Raw genomic sequence first — 13853 nt, 5'->3', positions numbered from 1 at the left:
AAGCAGAATCAGAGTTAATTTATCATTATTTGTTGTTGAAAGAAGAAAACGCATAAATATATTCTTCTACTCCGAAGAAAGCCGTGTTTTTATTTTTTTTTACTTTAATTCTTGAATTTTAGACTTAAGGGTAGTTTTTTCGATTTAAAAGAAAACAGAGGGTGATGGAGCAATTCTGACTTCATATTCGTATTCAGGGGGCCAAAATACTATAAGACATGTAGGTCTTGTTCAATGAACAGACAACTTTTTTTTTTTAATAATAAAAATTAAAAATAATTATTTTTAATTTTTATTATTTAAATACACAATTAAAAATAATAATAATACTCCGCAAAAAAGCCCAACTAATAGAAAAATAAAAAAGTAGGTTAATTTTAAATTTAGATCCAACTATTACAATGTTATAGATTTATTAAGTAATATATAACAAGTAATATTATATATATTTCTCTAAATAAAGATGTCTATTGACTTTTTAAAATTGATTTTCTTAAAAATTTCTTTATTAAAAGTATTAATATTTAAATTTTATAGTAATTGCTGTTTTAAAAAATCAATCCGGGAATATTTATTTTTGGTCCGGGAATTTAAAAATAATAATTCACTAGACACCTTGAATTAATTTTTAACTTGATATAATAATTTTAATTCACTAAAATGAATTTAATTTTAGTTTTTAATAGAATTAATAAAAAAGAATTTAAATGTTTTTGGATATCGATTTTTTTTCAAAAAATAGGTTATTATTGTATTATTTTTAGTTGTCAGTTATGGGAAAGTCGAGAAGCAGTCGAGAAGTTCGGTCGATGACAATTAGAAAATTAGACGATACGATTTGACAATTAACAAAAGAATAAAGAAGATGATCGTTTGAAAACCAAAGACGATAACCAAATAATCGCTCGAAAAAATGAAATTCGCGGATCGAAGTGAAACACTAACTTACAGAAATATAAGTCATTTTTCACTGATTATCCATTTAAAAAATTATTGTTGATGTCTGCCAAACAAATACAGGGTTGCCACGGACCTGGAAAACCTGGGAAACCCGGAATTGTCATGGAATTTTTTTTCAGTCATGGAAAACCTGAAAAATCTGGAATTGTCAGGGAATTTTATAAAGCCTGATACTAAAAGCTCAATTTTTTGTATTTGAGTCGTAAAAATTTCAAGTTTTCAAGTTGACATACAACTTTTTGATTTTAAATTTAGTGCTTACAATTGAAATCAATATGGCATTTCTAAATTTTAGTTTCTTTTGGTCTCTATCTTCCTTTAAATAATTTTTAAATTAATACATTTTAGAAACCCCAAAATGTTATGAAACTGAAGCTACCAACTTTTATGCAATGAAAATTTTTTCTTTTGCTAATTGTTTTTTAATGTAAGAAGCCCTTTAAAAAATTGCAATCGAAAAAAATTGCTTCTGAAGCAAGGAAATAATAATTTAGTTAAAATTTCGGGATATTTGGAAAATCTACGAAAAAATAATTAAAAATCACTAATTTCCTTGCCTTCCTTAGATCCTCTTACAATTTTTTTAAATGACTTGTCACATTAAAATAAATAATTTGTAAAAGAAAAAATTGCTTATGAGGTGAGGAAATAATAATTTTGTTTAAATAATATATGGATTTTTCGAAAATCTGTGTAAAAAATCAAAATTAATAATTTCCCCGACTTCGATCTTTTAAAATTTTTTAAAAGGCTTCTAACATTAAAATAAATAATTAGCAAAGAAAAAATTGTCATTGAATAAACGTAGGTAACTTCAGTTTCATAAAATGTTATTAAAATGCTTTTTAAAATACTGGTTTAATAATTGTGAAAAATTCTAAACTTAACTAAATTTTTAAATTTAAAAAGATTTGCTCCTCATCTTTCTTCGGAGCGTATCTCAAATAACCTTACAAATTTTAACTTAATTTTTTGTTAATAATGAAATTAAAAATTAATAACTTATTTTGTTAACAATTTACTTAAAGGATTTTATACTTTTTGTCGTAATTAGCTAAAAACATACCAAAACAATTTTATTTCTGGTTTGGAATTTTTTAAGAAATGGTCTGGAAAACCTGGAAAAGTCATGGAATTTTAAAATCGATGTCTTGTGGCAACCCTGAAATAAATAAGTAAATACACAAGTAAATAAATAAGTTCCATTACAACACAGACAGCGCAGCATTAGCGAGTGAGGTATTTACGTATATTTAAAAAAATTTCAACAGACACTACGTGCATCAACGAACCTTAAAAAATTCAACAATTTATATTATCAATCGTTTATTAAATCTATACATATATGTGATTTGTGTATATGTAGGAGTTTATATCTGCATATGAGCAGTATACATGTGTATGTAATTTATGAACATGTGTGAGTATACATGTACATGTGATTAGTGTATATGTGTGAGTATACATGTGTGGGTGTTATGCGCGCATGCTTGATATTCATAGAACACTACTGCGCATGCCTGATATTCATAGAACACTACTGCGCATTCCTCACATTGATAGAACACTACTGCGCATGCCTGACATTCATAGAACAATAGTGCGCATGCCTGACATTGATAGAACACTACTGCGCATGCCTGATATTCATAGAACACTACTGCGCATGCCTGATATTTAAAGAACACTACTGCGCATGCGTAATATTGACAGAACACTACTGCGCATGCGTAATATTGACAGAACACTACTGCGCATGCCTAATATTGACAGAACACTACTGCGCATGTGTAATATTGACAGAACACTACTGCGCATGCGTGTCACTAATAGAACACTACTGCGCATGTGTAATATTGTCAGAACACTACTGCGCATGTGTAATATTGACAGAACACTACTGCGCATGTGTAATATTGACAGAACACTACTGCGCATGCGTAACAGTGATAGAACACTACTGCGCATGCGTAACATTGACAGAACACTACTGCGCATGCGTAACAGTGATAGAACACTACTGCGCATGTGTAATATTGACAGAACACTACTGCGCATGTGTAATATTGACAGAACACTACTGCGCATGCGTAACAGTGATAGAACACTACTGCGCATGCGTAACATTGACAGAACACTACTGCGCATGCGTAACAGTGATAGAACACTACTGCGCATGCGTAACAGTGATAGAACACTACTGCGCATGCGTAACATTGACAGAACACTACTGCGCATGCGTAACATTGACAGAACACTACTGCGCATGCGTAACATTGACAGAACACCACTGCGCATGCGTAACAGTGATAGAACACTACTGCGCATGCGTAACAGTGATAGAACACTACTGCGCATGCGTAACAGTGATAGAACACTACTGCGCATGCGTAACATTGACAGAACACTACTGCGCATGCGTAACATTGACAGAACACTACTGCGCATGCGTAACATTGACAGAACATTACTGCGCATGCGTAACATTGACAGAACACTACTGCGCATGCGTGACATTGTGAATATGTATACATTTGTGTTAATATTATTTTTAAAAGATATACATATATATACGGCTAGGGTCGGTCGGTCGGTCGGTCGGTCGGTCGGTCGTTCTTCAACTTAATATAATAAGAGATTATGAAAAATAAGAAAATTCTTCCCAGAAATTCAATTATTCACCGCAATTTTAATAAGATTCTTTGCAAAATTCAATTATTTTAATAAATAAGAACATTCACAACAAGAATTCAATTATTTTCAATAGTAATAAAATTCTTCTCAGAAATTTAATTATTCTTTAAAATAAAAAAAAAAAATTCTTTGTGTACATTCAATTATTTTCTTATACTTAAATGCAATTCTTTGTAACAATTCAATTATCTTGAAAAATAACAAAATTCATCCTAGAAATTCAATTATTCTTCGTAATTTTAATAAGAGTCTTTGCAAAATTCAATTATTTTCATAAATAAGAATATTCATAACAAGAATTCAATTATTTTCAAAAGTAATAAAATTCTTCGTAGAAATTCAATTATTTAAAAAAAAATCAAAAATTTTTGCAGAAATTCAATTATTTGTTAAAAAAGTAAAATTCTTCGTCGAAATTCAATTATTTTTAAAACTTGTAATAAAATTCTTAACATAATTTCAATTATTTTAAAAATTTCTTGCAATTCAAAGATTTTCAATACCTATACTATTTTAATAAAACTTCCCAAAAAATTCAATTATGTAATAAATAAAATTTTGATAAAATTCATAGCGAAAATTCAATTATTTTCACAAATAAAAAAATTTCCCACTGGAAATTAATTATATTTAAAAAAATTTTAATAGAATTCTTCGCGGGAACTTAATTATTTTTTAAAATTTTAATGCCATTCTTCGTAGAAATTTAATTCTGTTCAAAAATTTTAATAAAACTAATATATAAGAATTAAATTATTTTCAATAAAATTTTTATTAAATAAATTCATCGACAGAAAATTGTACCTAAGAATTCAATTATATTCTTCTAAATGATAAAATTCCTTGCTGAAATTCAATTATTTTCATCAATAATAAAATACTTTAAACACATTCAATTATATTGAATAAAATTTTAATTTAATTCTTCACAAAAAATAAAATAATTTCATACCTAAATATGATAAAATTTTTACAAGAATTCAATGATTAAAAAAAATACAATTTTCATAAAAGTTTCCAAACAAAATCAATTATTTGAACAAATTTTTATAAAATTCATCGCAAGAATTCAATTATTTTTATAAATAATAAAACGTGTCGCAAAATTTCAATTATTTTCCACACAATTTTCAATAAACTCCCCGAAAAATGCAATTATTTTTAAAAACTTTTATAAATTCTTCGAAAGAATTCAAGTATTTTTAATTTGAAAAATTTTTTATAAGAATTCAATTTTAAGAAATATTTAATTTAAATAGTTTATTTTTGTATTTAAATATTTAATTTTTGTAGAACTTTGTAATAAGAATGAATTTTCAGAAATAATTAAATTTCAATTGATAATAATTGCAGAAATTCAATTATTTTCAAAAGTGATAAAATTCTTCACTGACATTCAATTATTTTTGCAAATATTTTAATAAAATTCTTAGCAAAATGTTAATTATTATAAAAAAATTTTCTCAATTTAATGATTTTTCAATATCTACTGTTTTACTAAAATTTTTCAAATGAATTCAATTTTTTAAGAAAAATTTTGATAAAATTCTTCGGAAACATTGAATTATTTTCATAAATAATAAAGTTTTTCACAAGAATCCAATTATTTACAAATTTTCAAAAAAATTTCTTAGCAATAATTCAATTACTTTCGTAAATAATATTTTTTACAGAGATTAAATTATCTTCATAAATTTTTTTTGGGAATTCAATTATTTTTTTATCAATTTTAAACGAATTCCTCGTAAAATGTAATTTATTCTTAAAAATTTTATTAAAATTTGTCAAAAGAATTCAATTATTTAAAAATTTGTTTATAAAATTCTTTGAGAATTTAATTTCAAAAGCTTTTTAAATTAAAAAGAAAAACATTTTTGAAGTTTGAAAATTTTAATTGTTGTAAAAATGTACCAATATTTAATTTTTTTATTTTTAAAAATTATAAATTTATTATTTTCCTAAAAAATACTTAAAGTTTTGAATAATTTTAATTAAAAATTTCAACAATAAATTTTTGAATTTTAGGAAAATTACTACTTTTTTCGGTCTTAAATATACTGTTTGCAATTCCGAATTACTATTAGGTTGTGTTTCGTTGAAAAGCCAAAAAATAGCGTAAGTAAAATTTTTTATTATAATTACACTTAGGTATACGATAAATGTTTTTCTTTGCGGTTCGAGTAAAGATTTGAAATTAGAATTTAATTTTTTACCTGTTAAAGCGTTAATTTGAACACGTGCTCTTTTTGCGAATTTCAAAGGGGCAACAAGTATAACAAGTCTGATGGGGTTTCCTTCCTAATTGGAAGAAGCGCACCCCACTTTGTATGGGGATTAGCTTTTAGTTGGAGACACGTGCTTTTAAACTGCCACTAATTACACTTCAAATTTTCTGTTTTTTTTCCTTTTTCTTTTTCTTCCTCTTCCTCTTCCTCTCCTCTATACTGAAACTTATGTTTTAACTTCGTCTCCACAGTTTGTTCGCAGGAACTGATTTTGTATTTTACTTTTAAAAAGGCCTTAAATTACGCATTAAATTAAAATAATTTTAATTAATATAGATTTTTGACTGAATCATAAACGCATGAGAGTCGGGGCCTCGACAGTTTTCCCTATTAAAATTTTTTTTTTTTAATAAAGTTTTTAGAATTCCTTTTTGTTGTAGAAGCTATTAACAATGAAAGGCAATCATTATTTTTGTTATTTAATAATTTTTTTATTTTAGGGGTTTGACTAGAATTCCTAGCCAGAATCCCAAGTAGGGTGTTCAGTAGATTTTAGATAGGGTACTGATCAGGGCCTCGACAGTTTTCCTCGTTTGAATAAAGTGTAAATGAATTTAATTTTTTAAAATTAACTTTTTTAAAACAGTTATATTTAAGTTAAAAAAGCGTGTTCTTTTAAAACACTTTACAAAATAATTATGGTAATATATTTAAAAAACGAAAATACATAAAATTTTTTTTTCTTTAAGTACAATATTATAATAAAGTTTATTTATTAATAATAACAACTAAATTATAAATAACGAATAATAATAGTTATTAAATAATTAATTATTATACATTTATTTAAAAATAAAAATTATGAATTTAAAAAATAATAATTAATAAACAATTATTAATAAATTATACTTAATGAATTTTAATAATTATTAATTTATAGGATGAATTTATCATTTGGTTTCTATATATATTATATTATTTTAATAATAATTGTTTTATACTATATTAGCTTAAAGTGAGAAAATTATTCGGAGAGATTGTTAAATTTAACACCTTTAATATTTAATAACTATTTTTTAAACATAATTAATAAATTTGAATAAAATATTTATTAAATAAATATTAATTATTATAGATCGGGAAAACTGTCCAGTACCCTATCAGGTCCACATTTTAATTTCTGCACGGGTAATGAATTTAAACATTTAATTTACATACTAAGACATATAATTTATGCGTTTTTCAAAAATATTGAATTTTGTAAAGTTTCAAGATGTAAACGCAGTGTCAGACTTTGTATTTTCTCTGTCAATGAATTAAAAAACACATGAATTGAATTAAAATGATGGAAAAGAAGACTATAATAAATTGCATATATAATATTGTTTAATCGGAGTATTATTTTTAATTTCGAAGAGACTGTGGGAGAATATAAAGAGAGAGTAAGAGAGAGTTAGCCGCATCAGTCGGTAAGCGACTATACAGCGTATATCTTCTTTTCTATCGTTTTAGTTTTGTTGTCGTTGGATACTTAGCCGTCGCACAAAAACCGCGAAAAAAGGTATGAAATAAGCGCAAAGAGAGGAGAGTTGATATACATATAACCATAACGTGTGGGTGTATATATAATCGCGTCAGATCAGCGAGGCGTCAATAGCTGCAAGCTTATCACGCACACAGAGAGATGTACATATAGAGAGAGGCCCTTTAGTGGCGAGGGAAAAGGAACCAAAGCAGACGCCGACGTTGGGGTGAAAGGGGGTGGGTGTCGAGGGTGCTTTCATCACAGAGAGGACACCCCCTTTTAGTGGCTACTGCTTCTTCTTGCCCCTCGTGTCTGCTTTCCTGCCTAGTGCCTGCCCGCCCGCTCGTTCATCCGTTTTGCCAGTTCAAGGTGGTTGCGTTCATTAACGGGGTTCGAGGATGCCGAGACACACCGAGAGTTCACTTTTTTTCACCTTTTTTCATCTTTTTTGTTTTTTTTTTTTCCCTTTTTTTTATGAATATTTTCAATATCTCACTCTGTACTGAGTTTTTTTTTTTCATTTGCGCTATGGAATTGTTTTTTTTCTCTATATATTATACAGTTCTATAGTAAATAGAGTACAGGCTTTGCACTCATCTACTAAAATCTACTATTTACTACTTTTTTACCAATTACTACTATTTAGTTACATTTTTTTTTAGATTTGTCACTCAAGACGCTACTTTTTTTAGATTAACACTACTTTAAATGCGCTAAAAGTTGAAATAAAAAAAATATTCTCAAAAATTTTAATAAAATTCTTAGAAACTATTCAATTATTTTCAAAAATGTTTTGAAATTCAATTTTCGATTAAATTTCAATACTTATTAATAATATTTCCAATATTCACACATTTATTTATTTTATTTATTTATTTATTTATTTTTATTTTTTTATTTATTTATTTTTTTTATTTTCACACATTTTCCAAATAGAATTCAATTATTTTCATAAGTAATACAATTTTTACAGGAATTTAATTATTAAAAATACAATTTTCATTAGATTTTTGTTTGAAAAAATCAACTTTTTTCATAAAATTATTATTATTATTATTATTATTATTATTTTATTATTAATTATTATTATTTTATTAAAAATCAATTTTTTTCATAAAATTATTCTCAGAAAGTCAATTATTTAAAAAAATTTTTTTTTAATTGTAAGCAAAAATTCAATAATCTTCAAAACGAATAAAATTTTTCAAAGAAATTGAATTACTTTCTATAAATAATAAAATTCTTGACAGGAATTCAATTATTTTTAAAAAAATTTATAAAATTCTTCGTAGAAACTCAAATATATTTTGAAAATTTTAATAAAATTCCACCAAAGAATTCAATTATTTTCATAAATAATAAAATTTCTCGCACTACTTCAATTATTATAAAAAAATTTCAATAAAATTCTTTATAAAAAAAATAAATAAATTTTCTTTATAAATAATAAAATTCTTCGCAGAAATGCAATTATTTTTAAAAATGTAAATAAATATCTTCGCAAGAATTCAATTATTTTTATAAATAAAAAAATTCTTCACAGAACTTCAATTATTTTTAAATTTTGTATTTAAATTCTTGTCAAGAATTCAATTATTTTCAGGAATATTAATATAATTCTTGACAAAAATTCAATTATTTTGATAAATAATTAAATTCTTCCCAAAAATTCAATTATTTTCAAAAATTTTAATAAAATTCTCCCTAGAAATTCAATTATTTTCAGAAATTTAAATAAAATTCTTCCTAAAAATTCAATTATAATAAAAAATATTAAAAATTAAAATACTTTAAATACATTCAAATTATTTTGAATATAATTTTAAACAAATTCTTATCTTTGAAATTTATAAAATTTCATAAATAATAAAATTTAAGCAGAAATTCAATTATTTAAGGTATAAATTTCATTAAATTTTTACAAAAAACCATAAATTTAAAAGAATTTTAAAATTTGTTAAATTTCAATTTTTTAAAAATTAAAAATTTTTAATTTTAAAAATAAAATTCTTCGTGAGAATTCAATTATTTTCAAAAATTCAATTTTTTTCCTAAATAATAAAATTTTTCTTAATAATTCAATTATTTTCAAAATTTAAAAAAAAACCATGAAAAAAAATTCAATTATTTTCATAGAAACCAAAACTCTTTGCAGGAATTTAATTATTTTCAAAAATTTTAATAAAATTCTAAGTAAAAATTCAATTATCTTGAAAAATAAACAAATTCTTCACAGAAATTAAAGAATTCAAATATTTTCATAAATAATAAATTCCTTGTACTTTAATAAAAATTTTGAAAGCAATTCAATTATTTTAAATATAAATAACAAATGTCTTTGTAAAACTTTATTTACATTTGAAAATTTGAATAACATTTTTCGCAGAACTTCCATATTATTTTCAAAAATTATCTTTGTAAATAATCAAATTTTTCCCAGAAATTGAATTATTTTCATAAATAATAAAATTCTTCTCGAGAATTCAATTATTTTCACAAAGTTTTCGAAATTCAATTATTTTTAATATCTACTGTTGTAATAAAATTATTTTCAAAAAGAATTATAAATTATTTTCATAAATAATAAAAGACCTGCAAGAAATTAAATTACTTTGAATACAATTTTAATAAAAATTTAAAAAATAACTGAATTATTTTTATAAATAATAAAACGTATCGCAGAATTTCAATTATTTTTCACTCAATTTTCAATGAATTCACCCGAAAAATGCAATATTATTCTTATAAATTTTATTAAAAGTCTTTCAAAAGAATTTCACTATTTTAAGAAATTTTGATAAAATTCTCTATAAATAAGAATTCAATTTTAAAAAAACCAATTATTCAATAAATTATTTATGTTTATTTTTAAATAATTAAAAATTATTAGTCGTGCAAAACTTTCTAATATAATAATTAATTTAAAAATGAATTTTAGTTAAAATTTTAGATAATAATTATTAGCCCTCCTACGGTTTTATCATTTTTCAATTTTGCAGGAAAAAAATTTATAATTTTGTTAAAATTAATTTTTACTGTTTCATATTTATTTTTTTAACTACTTTAAAAACTATTTAGTTAGCTATTTAAAAATCTACTATAACTACAATCAAACTAAAATTGTTAAAACCAAAAATGAAACTTTATTTCAAAGAAATATTCTAAATATAAATTGAATTAATACTAATTTTCACACATAGACAGACGTACGAAATCCTTATTGAAAATAGAAGATAAAATTATCCTGGTATAATTCTCTTGAAAATGAATTGAATCTATTTGCTAAAAGAAGAGGGAAATATGTTTAAAGCTTATATTTGCTAAAAAGAACTCTAAATATTAATAAAGTTATGATCTAATATAGATATGATCTAATATAATTATAGAACAACCTACCCGTAGAGGAGAAAATTAATTAGATCAATGGAATAGACAACGGTTGCGCATAGGGTGCAGAAAATACCGATAAACAGCAAAACACCAGAGGCATACAACTTCCACTTATAGGGACCATATTCACCAGCGTTAACAACCATGTAAAGAATTACTGGTATAACCGCGCCCAAAACACCTAAACAAATCGCTCCAACTAGTCCGGTGAAAATTTCAAGTCTCGGCACTGCCGCTCCTAATCCACCTTTTTTTCAAAAAAAGAAAAAAATTTTTACAAATTTTTATAAAAATAACTCTGCTGTCCAAAGTAAAAACCAAGTAACCACATTTTCCGTAAGGAAAATGTAGTTACTAGGTTTTTACTTTGGACAAAACGTTTTCCTTACGAAAAATGCGGTTACTAGGTTTTTACTTTGGACACCGCAAAGAAACAATATCTTTACTTTTTAAGACTACAAAAATTTTGAACTACAAAAAAGTGATGGAAATTTTGAATTATACATGTAATTACTGTCACGCCGAGACGAAGCAAAAAGAACCAGAGTAATTCAGTTCTTCTCTTGTGAGTCGAACGTTCAATGGAATTAATCACATATTTTTCGTGTATTATTAAAACCGGTAGGTAGCACATTAGTCCGTAGGTGAAGTATATCGACAACACTTGCATGATAAATGCGGCTAATGTTGCTCTGGAAAAAGAATTTATTACCAATCTCTTGCAATTATCACGTTCAAATTTTCAAACCCAAAGTTTGTTCTTTTTTTTCACAAAGTTAACTAAACAAAACGCGCCAAACAAAACCCAAACAAACGAAAAAAAGAGAAAAATTCTTACGCATCGAGTTCCGGATGATTCCTAATGAAATTCGGTTTAGAGTCTTGACCCCATTTAGCGTATACTGCACCACTGACAATCAAGTAAAATATCATTACAAATATCATTCCCACATCAAGAATACCGCACGGTTTTTCATAATCCCAGGGTTTTTTCATGTTCCTCTCGATCTCTAATATCTGTACAATACAATATGCTATTATTCTAAAATTATTAATCCTAATTTTATGTTGAAATTATAACAATAAAATTACCAATCCCGGCGAACAGAGACTGAAAAATATCGCTCCAATGAATCTCGGATAGACTTTCATGTCAGGCTGAATGGACAGCCAAGTGTCTCCGAAACCATCTTTAACGGCGTAAATGAAACCAATTCCACACGAAAGTATAACGAATAAATTGCCCATTATTGACAGTGGTGTTATGTCATTTAAATTTCTCATCAAATTCACAAGAAATAAAAAGGGAAACAACATCAGAGCGTAACTTCCTTGACCAACGCTCTTCCCTGGATCGACTATTTCTTGAATAATTCCCGAGATAAAGACCACATAGACCGAAGAGATTCCAATATACGAAGCGAATAGGGTCACGTTCACCAGAAGTCTATCAAAGAGTATATGAAACTAATGAAATGAATATGGAAACAATAAATTTTTGTTTATGCATTTTTTACAACGGATTAGAAGATAACTATAATGCTGATGGACATTATATTTTGAAGATTCATTTATTAAAGATTCGATAAAGACTAATTAAAAGATTATTAAAAGATTATTAGAAGCACTGTTTAGTAACTTAATAGCGAGCTTAATAGTATCAAATTGCAATGAACAGATACCAAAAATGTGGATCAAACAAAAAATAGATCCAAATTTTTGACATCTTTATGATCCACTTTGGTATCAATTTGATACTTTTAAAAAAACTGTGATAATGCAGGCACTTTTGGTATCAATTCGTTGCAATTTCATACCTTCGAGTTCTAATTTTTTAATTTTTAATTTTCTAATTTTTTGTTCTAATCTGTTGTAAAATGCATTTCAAATTTATTTTTTAAACAACAATTTTTTTACGTTTTCTATTTCAAAATATCCTAAAAAAAACTGCGAAGAAGACATCAAAACACTTACACCAGACACCTAGAGATTTTTGTATCCTTCAGAGCGCCGGTTGCGAGAACACTTTGACAGAGTTGTTCGTATGTTAGAAATGATTTTTTTTCAATGGTACACATTTTGTAATGAGTCTTAACCAGCATGTGGAGTGTAATCGTCAGGCAAATTCCAAGAGTGAATATACCGCCTATTCCAGTGTACATTCCAACGGCAGCAAAAGCATTGGGTAGAGTAAAAATTCCAGTGCCTATTGCACTTTTCACCATATTCGCGCATGAGCCGAAATTTCTAAAAGCGAAAAAAAAAGTTTATACGAAAATGATTAAATTAAATAAACCACGATTGAAACTATTTTTAAGAATGGTAAAGAAATATACGAGACACGTTTGTTCGTCTCTTCACGATGATCGTAAGGATTGTAGTCAGTATCCGCAGATCGATTAGTATTTTCGGCATCTCCTTTTGTTTCAGCCCTAAGACGAAAAAAAAATTAATCATTACTTTCTTTCTTTTCTCTCTTACTTCTCGAAAATTTTTTCACTGTTATACTCACATTTTTTTGGTTCTATTATTAATTTCTATTTTCTGTTAATATTTTCTATTTTCTGTTAATATTTTCTATTTTCTGTTATTATTCTCTACTTTCTGTTATTATTTTCTAGTTTCGGTTATTATTTTCTATTTGCAATTATTATTTCTTGTTGTATTCTTTTTAAATCTATTTTTTGTTGTTCTTTTCTAATATTCTTCTAGTTTTTTTATCTCCTAGTTTTCTCTTCCAAATTAATTTTCCATTTCTCAAATCCTATTCCTTATTTTCTAAAAGGAAATTTATATCAACATTTTTTTAAACTACAAGGAACATTATTTATCGATTTTTCGCACAAGTTTGAAGAAAATGTATGAAAAATAGAAGAAAAATAACCACACTGATGGACATTGACAAAAAACGGGCGATTTTCTTTTTAACGTAAATATCAGCTTGTTGTGTGAAGTGGGCAAAAATTAAAAACGAAACAAACGTCTTACTTCATTCACACTTCATTCAGAGCTGTTCAGAGCTGTTCGAAACTATTCTCAACTCTTCTCGAGAAAAAGGG

The 13853-nt window shown here is 25.8% G+C and overlaps 2 protein-coding genes across 2 annotated transcripts in view; both read right to left on the bottom strand.

Moving 5' to 3' along the window:
- The window catches only part of LOC122505636 (paired box protein Pax-6-like), a 233798-nt gene that overhangs the window by 165677 nt on the left and 54268 nt on the right, over positions 1-13853 (bottom strand). The window lies entirely within an intron of this gene.
- On the bottom strand, positions 10648-13787 carry LOC122505642 (proton-coupled amino acid transporter-like protein CG1139). The gene is made up of 8 exons (XM_043617395.1): positions 13783-13787; positions 13131-13226; positions 12769-13041; positions 11887-12241; positions 11633-11811; positions 11299-11486; positions 10801-11041; positions 10648-10686 (listed from the first exon to the last, which is right to left on the bottom strand). Exons 1-8 carry the CDS (start codon positions 13785-13787, stop codon positions 10680-10682), a joined length of 1344 nt encoding a protein of 447 aa, XP_043473330.1. The 3' UTR covers positions 10648-10679.

The sequence above is a fragment of the Leptopilina heterotoma genome, unplaced genomic scaffold (assembly GCF_015476425.1).
Source record: "Leptopilina heterotoma isolate Lh14 unplaced genomic scaffold, ASM1547642v1 Lhet_361, whole genome shotgun sequence".
Classification (NCBI taxonomy): Eukaryota; Metazoa; Arthropoda; class Insecta; order Hymenoptera; family Figitidae; genus Leptopilina; species Leptopilina heterotoma.
The sequence above is the reverse complement of the archived record's forward strand: the minus strand, read 5'-3'. Positions and strand labels throughout refer to the sequence as shown.